General features: G+C 43.1%; 2 protein-coding genes across 2 annotated transcripts; one reads left to right on the top strand and one right to left on the bottom strand.

The window, feature by feature from the left end:
* Positions 1-4005: 4005 nt before the first annotated feature.
* LOC147432786 (ubiquitin-ribosomal protein eL40 fusion protein) lies at positions 4006-13123 on the bottom strand. The gene is made up of 5 exons (XM_086492598.1): positions 12963-13123; positions 4744-4830; positions 4558-4660; positions 4417-4483; positions 4006-4341 (listed from the first exon to the last, which is right to left on the bottom strand). The coding sequence occupies exons 1-5, from the start codon at positions 13063-13065 to the stop codon at positions 4315-4317; spliced, it is 387 nt and encodes a 128-aa protein (XP_086348724.1). The 5' UTR covers positions 13066-13123; the 3' UTR covers positions 4006-4314.
* On the top strand, positions 8466-9566 carry LOC147432787 (uncharacterized). The gene has a single exon (XM_086492597.1). It carries the CDS (start codon positions 8466-8468, stop codon positions 9564-9566), a length of 1101 nt encoding a protein of 366 aa, XP_086348723.1.
* Positions 13124-16381: the final 3258 nt, after the last annotated feature.

Genomic DNA, 16381 nt, shown 5'->3' on the forward strand with positions numbered 1-16381 from the left:
GGTAATATCAGCAAGTGAGTATTAGCAATGAAAGACCACCATATCTAGAGGTTGTAGGGCTCAATAAAACCATACAATGTTAAGCATACCAAATTGCATTAATCATTTCAGGTTCCGACTTTTAAAGTAAAATCTATGTATCTTTAAAAGCATAAGTAGAATGAGCAAATAAGAAACCTGTGAAGAGGAAGCACTCCCAACTAGATCCATTGCAGCAAGAGAGCCTCATAAGTGGTAGTTTGTAGAGTAATGTGTCAATTCTCTCTCTCTCTCTCTCTCTCTCTCTCTCTCTCTCTCTCTCTCTCTCTCTCTCTCTCTCTCTCTCTCTCTCTCTCTCTCTCTCTCTCTCTCTCTCTCTCTCTCTCTCACACACACACACACACACACACACATGCAGAACATATACACAACTAGTAAACCAAGACTAAGAGAGGGCAATAGAGACCCTCGCCTTTATATACATGCAAGGCTTGGGTCTAAGCTGGCAACCACATTCTCATCCATCATGGCCTTGATCAAGTCCAACCCTCTCCACAAAAAGAGGTAAGGAACAAAATTGGCATCCACCATCTCCCATGCAAGTCGTCTAGCATCCCTAGCAAAAGGGCCCAGCTATCAAAGGGCAGAAATAAAATAGAGCAACAAGAGAAGATCCGTGCCAAGGTGAAAAATAAACATGAGAAAGTAGGGCCATCATACCTTTCATGGTGGGCGAGAAAGATCATGCACAATACAATTAGAGCTTCAAGCAATGTGGGATGTAAGTAATGGTAAGCCATGTTTACATCCAGAGCTATATACACCATACACTAACAAGGGCAAGAGACATGATGCACATCCATGTCATGGTGAATCAAATACAAGCCAAATGGATGCAATAGGCCAATGGCTTTAAGCCATAAAACTTGAAGTTAAAACAAGGAAGCCAATAGACACCTTCAAGCAGAAGGTGGGAGGATGTATGTATCCTCGTTCCCAGTCCAAGAGTAATACGATGAGATTGGTGCAGTAAACCAAGGTAATGAAAGCACTATAGAGAGAAATTTCATTAGTGCATCAGAGGCAGGTAACATCTCGGTACAAGATTGAGCGAGAGAAGGCCAGTCGGTGCATCAGAAGGGCGAAAACCATGGTCAATAGCAGGACAAATGTGGACTCCTAAAGGATGGGCTGCAGATAGTGAGGTGCAGCATGATGTCACTGAAAAGGAACGGGGAGAGAAGAGAGATAAGGTAGAGTAGTGCCCCATTACAAGAGAGCAACCTTAACACGATTTTGTGGCAATTTTTTGGCCACATAGGACTAGTGTTTATGTGCCAAATCAATTTCATTCTTTGGCCACAAACAATGGAAAATTTTCTAATTTTAGATGCAACTATCAAGTTGAAGAATGAAAAAGATTGATTTGGTGGTATGAATTTCTCTTAGCTATATTCTTCAATAATTCATTCTTCAAATTTCTCTAAGACAATTGGCTCTTTTTTTTTGCTTCAATTTGTGTGAAGCAGAGGTTTCCTTATGTGCAAGCCTGACACCATAATTGGCAACCAAGGGTACGCATGGTTGTATCATGTGACCTTATAGCTTAAATTCCCATGTATGAAGGCAAATAAAAAAGCAAAGGGACCTCACATTGTTGTTTTTGGAAGCTCACAGGAATTTGCATTTCACTTGAAGTCTATGAAATTCATATCCCTTGAAAGATGATGTCGTTTGCTTACCTTTTCGATGGGAAGGTGAAGAAGTGGGTTAACTCTAATGAGGCCCGTCATAGTCTATCACACCGCTAGCAAGCTACTTTTGATTCATTATAGATTGAGGGATAGTGTGAAAGTCAACCACAACCAGAAGGTGGCAGTTGCTTGAGGGGCAACTCGGGAAAGTTGATTGGGGATGTTAAGATTAGGGCAACCCATGAAGGAGGTTTCTTCGGAAACCCAAAAGGTGAGTGGAGTTATTTTAAAGTAGATAAGGGGACTAATCAAATTGTACCAATTAGGGTTCAAAGCACAAGATCCAAGCTACCAAGGTGGGGTAAGAGTTAGGAAACTCCGGGTTAGGGCAGTATCAAGCTAAACTTCTAGCAAAAAAATCAAGGCAAATCACTTATGATCAGGTCTATCCGTAGTTAGTAAACCATAAAGGTGTTTAAAACCAGAATTCAACCTTACCTCATCTATGTGAACATAGTGTAGTCATTCAACAGCTTAAATTATTAAAAATGGTTCTTGAATCTATAGAGCTTCAAGGTAGTCCACTTTCCAAGGGTTACCTCTTTTTTAGTGTCAAAGATATGTAAAGCCAAGATTAGGAGCTAGGATGCGAATGTATGAGAAACCATATGAAGAAGAATTCTACTAAATCTTCCAAAGATTGTGAGATCCACAGTCATCATACATTGCAAAAAATAAGAAGAACAAAACAAAACATTCCCCCTATTTTTGCGGGCGCGGGGGGGGGGGGGGGGGGGGGGGGGGGGGGGGGGGGGGGTCTTTTCTCTTTAAAATTCGTTCCAAAAATAGGTTCAACAAAAAGCACCGTTGTTTGTGTGTGTGTGTGTGTGTGTGTGTGTGTGTGTGTGTGTGTGTGTGTGTGTGTGTGTAAAGAGAGAGAGAGAGAGAGAGAGAGAGAGAGAGAGCCCACACACTTGTTAGGAAGCCATGGATATACACATTGGTATGAAAGAAGAATCAAAAGCAAAGTTTAAACACACATTTCTAATTCCAACTATGACATTAACATAGTCATTGCCCAATCGACAATGCCTCTATGACGCATTGTATAGCAAACTACTTCCAATGTGGAGTCACATGGAATCATGCACTTGAACCTACGATCGAATTTCAAAATGTACAATCAGTTAAATGTACAATCAGTTGTGGCAACCAAGAGACCACTTTCAAAGCTAGAGGTAAATAGACCATGTCCATCTATAGATGTAGTAGTAATATATCAATTTCTTCCATCTTTGGGCCTAGTTTTTTCTCTAGACTGTTCTCTTTTCTCTCTCCCCTTTATTTCAGGCCATAACGAACAGCATCATGGGATATGCTCATGGATCCATGTCATATAATGTGAATCAAGATATCAATATTCGATGATGTGTTGTGCCCATATCTAAAGAACCGTCACTAAGTCAGAAACCCAAAGGTACAAGGTTGATATGATCTTTTGAACATTCTTGTTATGATGGAATAATTCTAAAGCAACATTTTTACCTCAATATTTGTAGTTATCACGAGTTGCAGAAGAGGAGGTGCCAAAGCCAAATATGTACATTTGTAGGTGGGTTGAGAGGTCATTATTAAGGAAAATATGATCTCGCTCCAAGCCACTAAGGATAACACTCTTCCTGATGAATGTAGTGCATCAGAGAAACCTGTAGGGCTCTACCACTGAAAGAGAAGAAGAATGTAAACTTTATGAGCATTGTAAGCACTTGGCTGATGCTCAATATATTCTCTTCTTGCACTAATTTCGCATGTTACATCAAGAGACCTTTAATTCTTGAAGGCATCGCCATAGATTGTCTTAATCGTGAGCACAACAAATTGTATTTTGTAATAAGATTCACCTAAGAGAATGCATAATTTGAGCAATAACTTCTCCAAATTTTGCCCATCATCCTCATCCGCACAGGGGATCAAAATCAAAAGACATCACAGGCCTGCTTAAAACCATAGAAGCTTCTACTAAGGTCACGCTTGTCATAGTAAAACCCTTTTGGTTGCGTGGTGTAAATATCCTTATGAAGAGAACACCATGTCAAAACATTCTTTTAGACATCTATTCATATAAGCAACATGTTCACTCTGGCAATGAGAGTAAGAAGTCATCTGGACCACAAGACAAAAGAAAGCAGACCCAGACCTTTGCTGCCAAATCCACATCCATTGCAAATGAGCAGATGTCAGATAATCAAAACAATTTTTAGTCAAACTTGAAAACCTGCATAAAGAAAGTGCAACTAGGATGGTTTTGAAACACATCAAATGAATCCAAAGAGGCAAGTAAGAAAATGCATAATAGTCATGTCAAAAGAGGTCTGATGCCCAGCAATCGAAAGCAGCAACAGGAGAAGAAGCAAGTATTACACAAAATAAAGTTGATATAAAACTTCTTGTTTCATTCTGCCAAACTCCTAGCTTACAAAACCTTGCCACCAATGAGGGGTAGAAAGAGTACAGTGATTGACACTGTTTCTGCATTCGGTGATCAGGCCACCTGGGACACGCTTTCACCCACTACAAGCTAAAAAAATCTCATTGAAAACAATATTCCAGAGCTCCCAACCAGCACACGCTAAATTTGAATCTATTTGATCTTCTTCTTGGGTCGAAGCTGAATAAAGAATGCACAATAACATCAGTACACCTAAATTTCTTACTTTCAAAGACAGCAGAAACAAACACTCACCTGGTTGCTGTGCCCACATTTTTTCTTTCTGCAGTTAACAGCTCGAGGATGAAGACGCGCATAGCACCTATATCAAAAGAGAATGGTTAAAATCCTGCATAGCTACAAGACTGGCAAAAAAATCCATTTTGGAGAACATACTTGCGGCAGATCATTTTCTCTTGATTGTATTTTCTTGCCAGTGCCATCAGGGATGGCTCAATAATCCCACCTCGTAACCTCAGAACCAAATGCAATGTGGACTCTGAAAGCACAAAAAATCACTCAGATATAAGCAAGCATGCTAAGTAAGAGAAGACAAATTGGACAGCAGACACTATATCAGACCTTTCTGGATGTTATAGTCTGCAAGGGTTCGCCCATCCTCCAGCTGCTTGCCAGCAAAAATCAATCTCTGCTGATCAGGAGGAATTCCTGTAACCATAAAACAGAACAGCATCATCTTGCACTCAAAATAATAGTATATGTACCTACATGAAGACCATATCATAAAACAGAACAGCATCATCTTGCACTCAAAATAATAGTATATGTACCTACATGAAGACCATACCGCAAGATACGGATCATAAAACGAAACAGCATCACCTTGAACTCAAAAGTAACATATATATTATATATATCTAGATGAATCGGTATAATCCCAAATTCACCTCTAAAGGAAAGCCCATGGTATAGACTCGTGGTTTTCACCGACAAGACATTATAACCATCAGCTCCATCATGCATAGAATTGACCAAATACTACGACATCCCCACCAACGTCGTCAATGCCCATTAGTGGGTGTAGAGCTAGGCACTACAACATGCTTCCACACACCTCTTACACAAAAGCATACATGAATACAAAGATCTGCGTACCGAGTTTCTGTCATAACGCAAAGCAACAGTGTCTCATTAGAATGTCATCAGGCAAACAACACGTTTCTTCCTGGAATGGAGAAGCTAGTGTATAGATGAACAAGAATTTTACAGAAGAATAAACAGGAACTATAACTATAAACAGTCCTTGATAATGGACTGCTCGACGAAAGTTCAAACAATAGCAGCAGTACAAGGGAATTCGCATCAGAGTAGCAAACCTTTAAATGATCATTACAAAATCAACCTTTAAATCAGGAGCAGGGACAATAGCAAGGCAACATCGGTGCACTATCCACACATCATGGTCTCTGCTACAGAGAGTAGCCTATGTAGACATAACATATAGGTAGATGCAACTAATAATATATGCTAATAAACCTAGCCTATATCGACAAAACATACATTGAAATGCAATTCATAAGCTAATAGGTCCAGTCCTTTTAAAACGACCAGCATATCAAAAGGAATCAGACTTCCTCAGGGCAAACATGAATACGCATCAACCTTAATTTTTCAGAATGCACAAAGCAGCAACACGAATCAAATCATCTACTGCAAAGGACAAATTTGGGTCAGAATATTGACGGAATACAAAACACCCGAGCACCAAAGAGCCCCCACACTGGCAGACAATAAGACAATCCAGTGGGGTCAATGGTTCCATGCGAACACGAGACTCGAGCGCATACTCTGTACAAAGGTTGTAATACATGTTGGCTGACGATAAATTTCGAGCGCTCAGCTGAGCTGGAGCTCGAACTCCTCCTACTACGCTCACTGGGAATCCATGCTAGCAAGTCGTCGTGGCCAACCAAGCTGTTCTTCCTCAGTGCCTAGAGGCTAGAGCCTATCTTCAGAAGCTTACAATTGTGCGAAAGCTTTCTTTCTACAATCTACTAAATGACTGCAGCCTGTCAACCTGCAGCCGTTCACACACTTTGCTAGTACCAAAAACTCTGTTTCTAACTATAGAGTATTAGAAAAGAAGGATGGGAAGAGTTATAAAGGTTTTTGGTTAAGATTCACAATGCTTGGAGATGGGAACGGGGAGGAGGAGGGGGAGGCGGAACGGGAACGGGGCCGGAATGGTCGACTATAGTAAGGCGTGAATTACCTCCATTCAGCTTAGTCCCAAATCAACTCTTAAACAACCCTAAATCTACCCCCAAACCTGCCCTCATATTGCCCCAAATATGTCCCCCAAATAGCCCCAATTTTGCCCCCTAATGCCGACTTTTTTGCCCTCAAATGCCGACTTTTGCCCGTTCCGTCGTTCACCTCACGTTCCGCCCCATTCCGGAACACCGTTCAAGTTATACCCCGTTTCGGAACGGTGTTTCGTTCTCGACTCCGTTTCGGGACGGGACTGGTCTGGAATGCAGTTTCGGAACGTTTGGGCTGCGTTCCGCCCGTTCCTTGTTACACTGACAAATTTACCTTTAAATTTAAAATTTGAAGGTGAGAAAACCTACATAATTTAAAGTTCAAATTTACTCAATTTACCTCTAAAATTTCTCATATGTAGGTTTGCTAAGTTTTTGGAAAAATGCTTGTTTTCGAGCACAAGAACCCACCCCAATCAACTTTCACCAAATGATAAAGGAAGAAACATAAGTCTGCAAAATGAGCATGAGCTCGAGTGGACCATGAGGCTAAATTTAAAACAGAGGCACAACACAAGAGCGATGGTGATGGTATATTTCAATTTTCCAGTGGAAGCTACCTTATGCCACACGAGCGATTACTACATCATCACTGCCCAACTGCGCACTATGGGCCGCAAAGGCTGAGGATAATTTTCAAGCACTACCTCCACCATGGTGGATGTAGTGCATTGCCAACGTGGCATCAGGGCCACCATGGCCATCCTCAAGCGGCAGTGGCACGAGAAGTTCGAGCGTCAACTCAACTCAATGCTCGAAAGTTATCATCAGTTGGGGTGTCTCCTACTCGGCGTGCTTAGTGGGTGGCGGGTCCCATACCTCCTATAAGGGCCATCCAGCACAAGACCGGCTGAAGTCCCGTCAACTTCTCAGTTGCGGGCTCCGCTTGAGTCGCGTTCCATCCCACCAACATTGCTCGTTTTGGATTTTCTCCCTCCCCCCATTTGCCGAATATCACCTTCCATGTTCCTTATACACATATACAAACCTTCCCGGCAAGCCCCCTTGTAGAGAGGATCCTCAAAAGCCACTTTATACCAAAACCAGTGTCTATACCGATCCCTCTTGTTTAAATCTCATTCCTTGTTGAAACAACTCCCCATTTAACACCTACCATGCGAAAGACTTCATTGAACTTGGCCACTTTGCCTCCATATGTTGTTTGTACAATTTCACCAATTCTCTTTTGACCTATTCACAATCCACAATTTGATTAGCAACACAAACTTGAAACCATTCTACCTTATACAATAGCTTGTTATGCGGGAGTGCAAATATCCCGTCTTTTGAACAATGCCAAGCTTTCCAATCAAGGCCTGCACGGGGAAACTATTCTTCCTTGTACAATAGCTTGTTATGCGGGAGTGCAAATATCCCGTCTTTTGACCAATGCCAAGCTTTCAAATCAAGGCTTGCCCCGCCTGCAAGCCTTGGAGATTTGTTGAAGACTTCTAACACTCTACTGACTAAAAAGCCTTTTGATGAGAGTCACACTATGCTACTCCACCAATTGGTTAACTTCAAGCAAAAGTTGTTTTATGTCCCAGAGGTGTGCCAACTTACTAACCACTTGGTTATCTGCCTTTCTAGCAACTTCTCTCCATTAGGAGTTTAAGGTTCCTCCTCCGGACTTGGAGAGCCATTGTGACCAACGCACAATGGAGCACTTGAAATACTCGACAATCTCTCCCCATTCGAGTGAATGCCGCTTTGTTGCACCTTGGTATCACGCTCCTAGGTTCAAAAACCTCCACCAGCTTGGAGTTGAGAGCTCTCATATTACGCTTCCCCTCGTTGGAAGAGAAGAAGGAATTCTTGAAGAAGAGGCCTACTCTCAAAAAGACAGGTATTTTCCTCCGGGATGACCTGACTCTCTCATAGCTCGCACATATGAGAGAGGTAATGCCAGAGATTACAGCGGCAAGGGAGAAGGGAAAGATGGCCTTCTATAGAGATGGACGGGTGGTGATTTTAGAGCGGCGCACTGCATGACGATGCGAGACTTATGGGACCACACTGAAGATGGCTACCTTGAATTGTAATGGGTCTATGAGGTTGGACGTGGGTGCATTTGAGGACAGTTTCAAGGACAAGGATATTGTATTCTTCTCAAAGACTCATCAAGCCCCTGGACAGGTGATGCCACATGTGGTGAGATACAGATGGGAGACAGCTCACAGGACAAAGGCGAGATCTGAGCATGGGAGTAGAGGTTCAGGAGGAGTAGCAGTGCTATTCAGAGAGGAACTACAACCATTACTGCATATTGTACAAAGAGATGATCATGCAAGATATATGTGGGGGAGACTGAGAGCTGACACAGGTCGATTCCTATATATTGCCATATGTTACTTTCCACCCAGTACATCAGTGTATGCTGCATCCAGAGGGCAGTCACCTTTCTCTATACTAGATGATGACATATGGGAGTTTTCTAGGGATGGTGATATCATTCTCCTAGGGGACTTTAATGCCCGAACGGGCAACTCGCAGACAGTCTTCTACGACACTTCGGATGAGATGCTTAGAGAGCTAGATGTGGGTGAGTTAGGACTTGACACATGCTCAGATGACAAAGAGCAGACGGAGTATGGAAGATACCTCATGGAAATGACGACTACACATGGATTAGCCATACTTAATGGCTTACAGCGATTTCCTGGAGCAGCCGGTTTCACATGCTTTCCACACATACATGGGGCTAGTACAGTGGATTATGTTATGACACAACCGAGCTTTGTCCCCTGCATTCAAGATTTCACAGTGGGAGCCAGGCCAGTGGGCATAGCAGTAGATCATACTCTCTTGACACTGTCCGTTAAATTTCAGTATAGTATAACCCAGACATCAGGAGGCAGATCACACACCCGCTATACATTTACACCAGAGACTGATTTCGTTTATACAGAGGAGATCTGGGACCGTCTATTGGAAGGCACAGCTGGCACAAATGGTAGAGGCCTCTCAGTGAAGGAGTGCACCACTCTACTGACTGAGACACTACATGGGGCTGCATTAGTGGCATACCCACACACTCAGCCGGGCAAGAGACGACATTCTGGGAGCATGCCCCAGAATAGTTGGTATGATGAGGAGTGCAGAGAGATGAGAGCCTGGATTTAGAGGGATCTTCTTTTAGGAGTCATCACTTACAGACAGTCTCGGAATGCTTTCCGACGCCTTGTGCGACGGAAGAAGCGAGCTTACCTAGCTCAGATGGAGCGAGACTTATATCAGATATTCTTGAGTAGGGACTCAGGAGAGGCATGGCGACTCTTCCATGAGCACTCCCCTCCCCCAGTGATTACTTCACCTGATGTGTGGGGCCAATATGCGACATCATTATATACGGTTCTTGGACAGGAACCCCTTCCAGACCCTACCAAGCCTTGCCCAGCTACAAGCACTTTCTTTACATCGGAGATGGTACAAAGGGCCATCGACAGGATGAGGATCGGGAAGGCATATGATCATGACGGTCTAGTAGCGGAGCACTTTATACATGCCAGGGATATGCTGATGGAGGTTCTTGCAGTGTTGTTCAATCGTGCCATGTGTGAGGGATTACCTGAGACTTGGAGGTTGTCTAATATTGTGCACATCTTCAAGGCTGGTGACCCTACAGAGCCTGGGAACTACCGCACTATTATGGTTGGACACACATTGGCACGGTTGTATGCATCTATTCTCGAGCAACACTTGAGTAATTGGGCAAAGGGCGAGGGTGTACGAGCAAAGGGCCAGGCCAGCTTCAGGAGGGGTTTCTCAACTCTTGATCATATTCTGACACTCAGGGCCATGATTGAGGAGGGCAGAGCATATGGGAGACGGATCTATTGTAGCTTTGTGGATTTTCGCAAAGCATTTGACATGGTACCAAGAGCTCGATTGATGCGCAGACTGCAGGAGATGGGGGTGCCCATAGAGGTGATTTGGGGGATTATGGCTTTGTACAGATCAATGATGGGACATGTACGCACTCGAGAAGGGGTGTCTGATTTAGTTCACTTTACTATTGGAGCGAAGCAAGGCTGCCCATTGTCTCCTACTCTATTTGGTATGTATGTTGATGAGGTGTCTGATTACATGGACAGAGAGGATGACAGGGGTGCCCAGCTGGCAGGGACGTGGATCCCATTGTTGCTATATGCTGATGGTATTGTGCTGATATCTGACTCACCAGAAGGTATGCGACGACATTTGGATGCACTACGTAGTTTTGCAGAGGATAGTGGATTGTGTGTAAACCTAGGTAAAACAAAGGTTATGGTGTTTAACACCACACCGCAATGGGTCAGGAGATCAGTACCTACTTTCAAATATGGTCAGGAGATTGTGGAGTATACAGATGCATACACTTACCTGGGGGTAGTCTTTACTGGGCCGAGATTTTCTATGAAGAGCAGCAGAGACTACACTAACTAGAGCTGGTGCGGCTCTGGGAGGAATGGAGAGGATGTGTTCGCAGGTTCAATTCCAGGAACCTAGGACAAAGTTATGGCTCTTTGATACTTTGGTTGCCTCTACTATGTTATATGGGGTGCAGGTTTGGGGACCTGCTATAGGCCAGGATGGTTGGAGGCGTATGGAGAAGCCCCTGGTATCTATGATCTCTCGACTGATTAGAGCCAAGGCTTCCGTACCGCATGATATCATTCGAGCGGAATTAGCTGCCCCCCTATGGAGATTGAGGCGCTTACCAGATCAGTCTCCTTTGTACACAGTCTGTGGGATACTACCAAAGACAGATATGCCAGGGTGGCTCTAGAGTCCTCCAGACAATTAGCTCTTAATGAGGATACATCATGCCGGTATCGACAGATGGCATCATGGTTTCAGACACATGGTTTCACCATGGACAGGTTGCCTCCTTTTCAATACTCTCTACAGGCACCCTTTAGGTCTCTGACGTGGGTAGAGATTAATAGACTCGTTCGTCAAGATCTGCTCCAGCTGAACACGAGGAGGACATGGATAGAGCCGATACAGGAGTTGGGCACAAAGATGGCTTTCTATAGAGAGCATCTTCTCCACCTCACAGGGGATGGGTTTGTGATTCGACCTAGCTATATGGACACGCATCTTTCTCATGGTTTGCATTGTGCCATTGGCCAGATACGTACGTCCTCACATCAGCTCGAGATTGAGATTGGCAAATTCAGAGGGACACCAACAGATAGCAGGATATGCCGCTTGTGCCATCTAGAGCCAGAGACAGAGGTACATTACATATGTCATTGCACAGTGTACTATGAGATACGAGGGCGTTTTCATTGTCTATTCAGAGAAGGTTTTGGACCTCTATCTAGGGTCATGAGTTATGAGGATCAGAGAAGTCTTGGGCTATATCTACTTGAGTTACACAGGCATAGAGAAACTTTACTGAGGAGAGCTGAAGAGAGACAGATCACAAATTTCTTTACACTAGATAATGTACACCCAGAAGAACAGACAGAGGAGCAACCAACAGTGGAGAGGTCTGCCCGCACTTCTGGCATTCTCATAGACCGAGCATTGGAGCTAGGGAGATCTAGACGACCCCGAGGAGAAGAAGAGCTACACAGTTTCGAAGGAGGCTACAGCAAAGGATTCGAGCCATACTTTTTCGTCATCCAGAGTGCAAATGAAGATGGATCTCTACTTCACTCCCATTTTGTCTACACATTGTACTGCTTAGTTCACACATTTCACGCCTTTCACCTTTCACACCTATCAACTTAGCTTAGGACTCCGCACTATTTTGTTATCCTAGTTCAATTTATTTGGTTAATTTGACTTTGTATCAAATACACCGCAATGTAACTTTCTAGTCTCATAGGTCACTTTGGCCTTTTGAAGACATTAATATAACATTTCATTTCATTTCTAAACTCTAATTGAAGAGGCAAGTAAACCTACAAAAATTGTAACCTACAATAATTGTCAATTTACCGTAACCTACAATAGCTGTCAATTTACCTGCAATATTTTGTGAATGGAGGATTTTCAAGTTTTTTTTGAGGCTTGAGCCTTGCGATCGTAGACTCTCTCTCTCTCTCTCTCTCTCTCTCTCTCTCTCTCTCTCTGTGTGTGTGTGTGTATATATATATATATACACACACACACACACGAACTTGCTTGTTTTAGAGGACAATTGTGGTAGTTACTTAATGGACGACTCACGCTCGACTCCCCGTCGCCAGCGTGGAAAAGATGCCAGTATGGCATGGGGACTTCGAGTGCCAGCTCAGCTGATCGCTCAAAATTTATCATCAGCCATACATGTTGCTAAGCTTCAGACTCCAGCTGTGCACACGGCACTTCAAATGCACCATCTAATCCATTCTAGGGTTCGTACACAAGGAGCTACGTCACCACTAGTGCAATTAAACCCTAAATGTTCCAAAGAATGATGGTTGAGTCCGATATCATGTCACTTCAGCATACCAGCAGCAGCATCATACCCATCTCTAAAGCCCGGCTCTCTCTCTCTCTCTCTCTCTCTCTCTCTCTCTCTCTCTCTCCACACACTAAACACACCTTCTTTGTCCTGGATCTTGGTCTTGACATTGTCGATGGTATCGCTGCTCTCGACTTCGAGCGTGATGGTCTTGCCCGTCAGTGTCTTCACGAAAATCTGCATCTTCGTACGCTCTTCAGTCACTCTACGATAAACGAGAGCTACAGCCCTAGCCCTTAAAGTGAACCTTTCTATTTATTTTTATTTTATTTTATTTTAAAGAGTACAAGAGCTTTGAAACACACGCACACATCCTGTGTACATCGACTTCACAGGTAGGGAGAGAGGCATCCCATCTCACACACACACACACACACACCCGCATATAAGAACAGTCCCTAAGGACTTAGATCATGTCTTCAGGTCGACAGTTCACATAAAACCGATCGTCAAAATGCAGACATGTCGCCTTGGAAAAAACTGGCAAATTTGGGAGGGTAAGCGTCCCAACTATTCGATAAATAAAATATCGCTAAATTCCAATCTAACCCCGTTTCCCATTGGTTTGGCAAAATGTTTTCGGTTAGCAATGTGAGTTGGTTAGCCTACCACAGTATTAGGCAAAGCCTGGAAAGAGAGTGTGAGGGGCTTCGTCCCTGCACATCCTCAAACGACCTCCCCCTTGTCTCAATTTCTATGAGCTCTTGTGGTTGCTCGATAGTTTTCATAAAAAAGGCAAGCGAGACTCCCGCCGCCTATGGCATCAAGAGGAGAAAATTTCGTCCAAGTCTAGAGATGTCTATTCACGTCTTAAGTCACCTTCTCAATTCCTTTTTGTGTTGCAACCCTTTTGTCAATGATTCATATGTACTAATTCTTAAAGGTACCACGTTATTAGAGTGAGTTTATCTCTCTTTTAGTTTTATGAAGAGTGATCTAGAGCTTCTCTCTCTCTCTCTCTCTCTCTCTCTCTCTCTCTCTCTCTCTCTCTCTCTCTCTCTCAGAAGAGGAAACTAAAATAGTGTTTCTATCACCGAAGTATGGTAAATTGGTTACCCATATTGCCTCTTGATTAACGACCTCATAATAAAGTCATTTGCTCATGCCAACTTCTTACATTAGACCATGTGCCTTCGAGGTGCAAGCATCAGTGATTCCATTTGAAGAGAAGCTCTTGCTTGGCCTTCTTTTGCCCATATCTTTCTGAGCACATCTTAAAAGATGATATCCTAAGCACAAAGATTATAAAGAACTCGTCCTGCTTTCCTGAGTACACTGTGAAGAGTGTGTACACGGATGCGTGCGTGCTTGACATGTTGTGAAAGGAAGGAAAACGCACAGAGTCTTGGGTGGAGCTCTCACTGAGGATTTGAATACCTCACTACTCCTTATTGATCTATATTACCAATGAATATTTCAAAAGTTTAAGCATTTGTGTGTGGTACCTTTATATCTTAAGATGTGCTTCACTGCTTCCCATTGTTTTTTATCAAGATTTCCATAAATTTGCTAACCAATCCCACTACAAATGCAACATCTGGTCTGATGGCTACCATGGTGTACATGAGACTGCCAACTACTAAAGAATATGGCACCTTGGCCATTTCCACTTTCTCAACATCAAACTTAGGCACATCATTCTTGCTAAGTTTTTCATATGCTTGCATTGGGGTACTCAATGTAGCCTAGCATCCCTACATATTAAAACATTGCAAGACTTTGTGGTTATACGTTTCATGAGACAACTCCAGTACTCCACGTTTTCTATCCCTCTTGATACGCAAACCAAGAAAATATGTTGCATCATCCAAATCCTTCATAGCAAATTGTGTGCTAATTGACTTTTCAAGATGGCAGTCTCGTCGTTAGACTTCCCGACAATGAGCATATCCAGATGATAAACTATCAAGATGATAAGTGAACCATTGGTCAACTTCTAGGTATAGCAGAAGTGATATTCCTGGCTTGTTTCATACCCTTGGGACTACATGTACTTGTCAAAATTCATGTACCACTGCCTTATTTGAGGACATATAATGTCTTATGCAATCTATACACCAGTTCTACCCTCGTAGGCTTCTCAAGTTCGAAATTCAAAACCCTTCTGGTTGTTTCATGTATACATCTTCTCCTAGAGATCCGTGAAGGAAGATTGTCTTCACATCCATCAGTACAAGTTCCATGTCCTTAGTGGCTATTAATCCAACCGCAAGATGCAACAATAGACATCTTGACCACCGCAAAAAAAATCTCGTCGAAATCCACTATAAGGCCAAGGGTCTAGTCTAAAAACCAAGCTTGGGGGTTGCCTATAGGAGGGGCAAGAGGCTGGGGGAGGAGGATGTTTTCAAAGCCCCAAGTCTCAAAGTGTTATTTTTGGAAAGCAAAGGGCTTGGTCTCGTTTTGGGGCTTGCATGTGCATGCTAGCCATGGAGAAGACGAAGGAGAACTCGATGGAAAGCATTGTGGTATTGGTAGCTTGTGGGAGGGAGAGGTCGAAGTCGATCAATGTAGAATTGCGTGGGGGGTCCCTCTCTGTGTTTGCGTTGTCCTGTGGAGAAAAAAACATTCCTGGCATCTTCTCTGTCGGCCTCTGGTTAGGGCGCCGCGAATGCATCTCTCTCTTCTTGTGATGCTGAGGTGTTGTTGCCGTCAACCACCATCGCTTGTTGAGAGCTTTGAAATTACACTAAGGGGTCCCAAGGGTTGGGCACCTTGACCTTTTTAACATTAAGGGAGCATCACATCGAACATGATTCCTTGCGTACAAAAGCTTCTTCACCTGCAAAGTATCAACCATCACAGCAGTAAAGTGAATACGACTTCTGTAATTTTTGCAAATCCTTCAGCAAAGCCTGCAAATTCTGGTGAGTTCCTCTCGAAATTTTGAGTTCCTCTCAAAAGAAATTCAAGTGTTTATTAAAAATATCCTCGTCGTCTTCGTGATGTTTAGTTACATTGCAAAGTGTCCACCAATTTCCACTCCTTATTTGGCAAGGTTCAGAAGTTGGTGGCTTTCAAAAGTCATACTTGAAGTTAATAGCAAATTCGGTAAGTTTTTTGACAAACAATGACTTTCGGCATTCAAAATCGACATCGTCAAATCACTTTGAATTCATGACTTTGATCTAGCAAGGCTAATCAATTTGTCTGTTGCGGTTGTTAGTTTTGCCAGGTAGTTTTTGAAACTAGGTATTCATCTTTTCTTCCTTGCACATCATGTTTACGCCATGGATTTAGATTACGACATGCATCATAGTTTTGAAATTGAAAACCCTGCACCAATTTTGCCTCCTATTGCCCCACGGTTGGCCACTCTCACAAAGGGTGTCAGTGTGGCAATTGGCCTGAAAAATAGAATAGAACCACTTGTTATGCAAGAATTTTGGGCGTGCAAACACGCATGTCTATTTTAGAGTCTAATTTTGCACAGTAGAATGAGAATGTGAGCAAAATGTCTGATATACTTGTGCAACTCATGCAACATCCAGCCAAGGGC

This window comes from Adiantum capillus-veneris, chromosome 20 (assembly GCF_014529385.1).
Source record: "Adiantum capillus-veneris isolate H3 chromosome 20, ASM1452938v2, whole genome shotgun sequence".
Classification (NCBI taxonomy): domain Eukaryota; kingdom Viridiplantae; phylum Streptophyta; class Polypodiopsida; order Polypodiales; family Pteridaceae; genus Adiantum; species Adiantum capillus-veneris.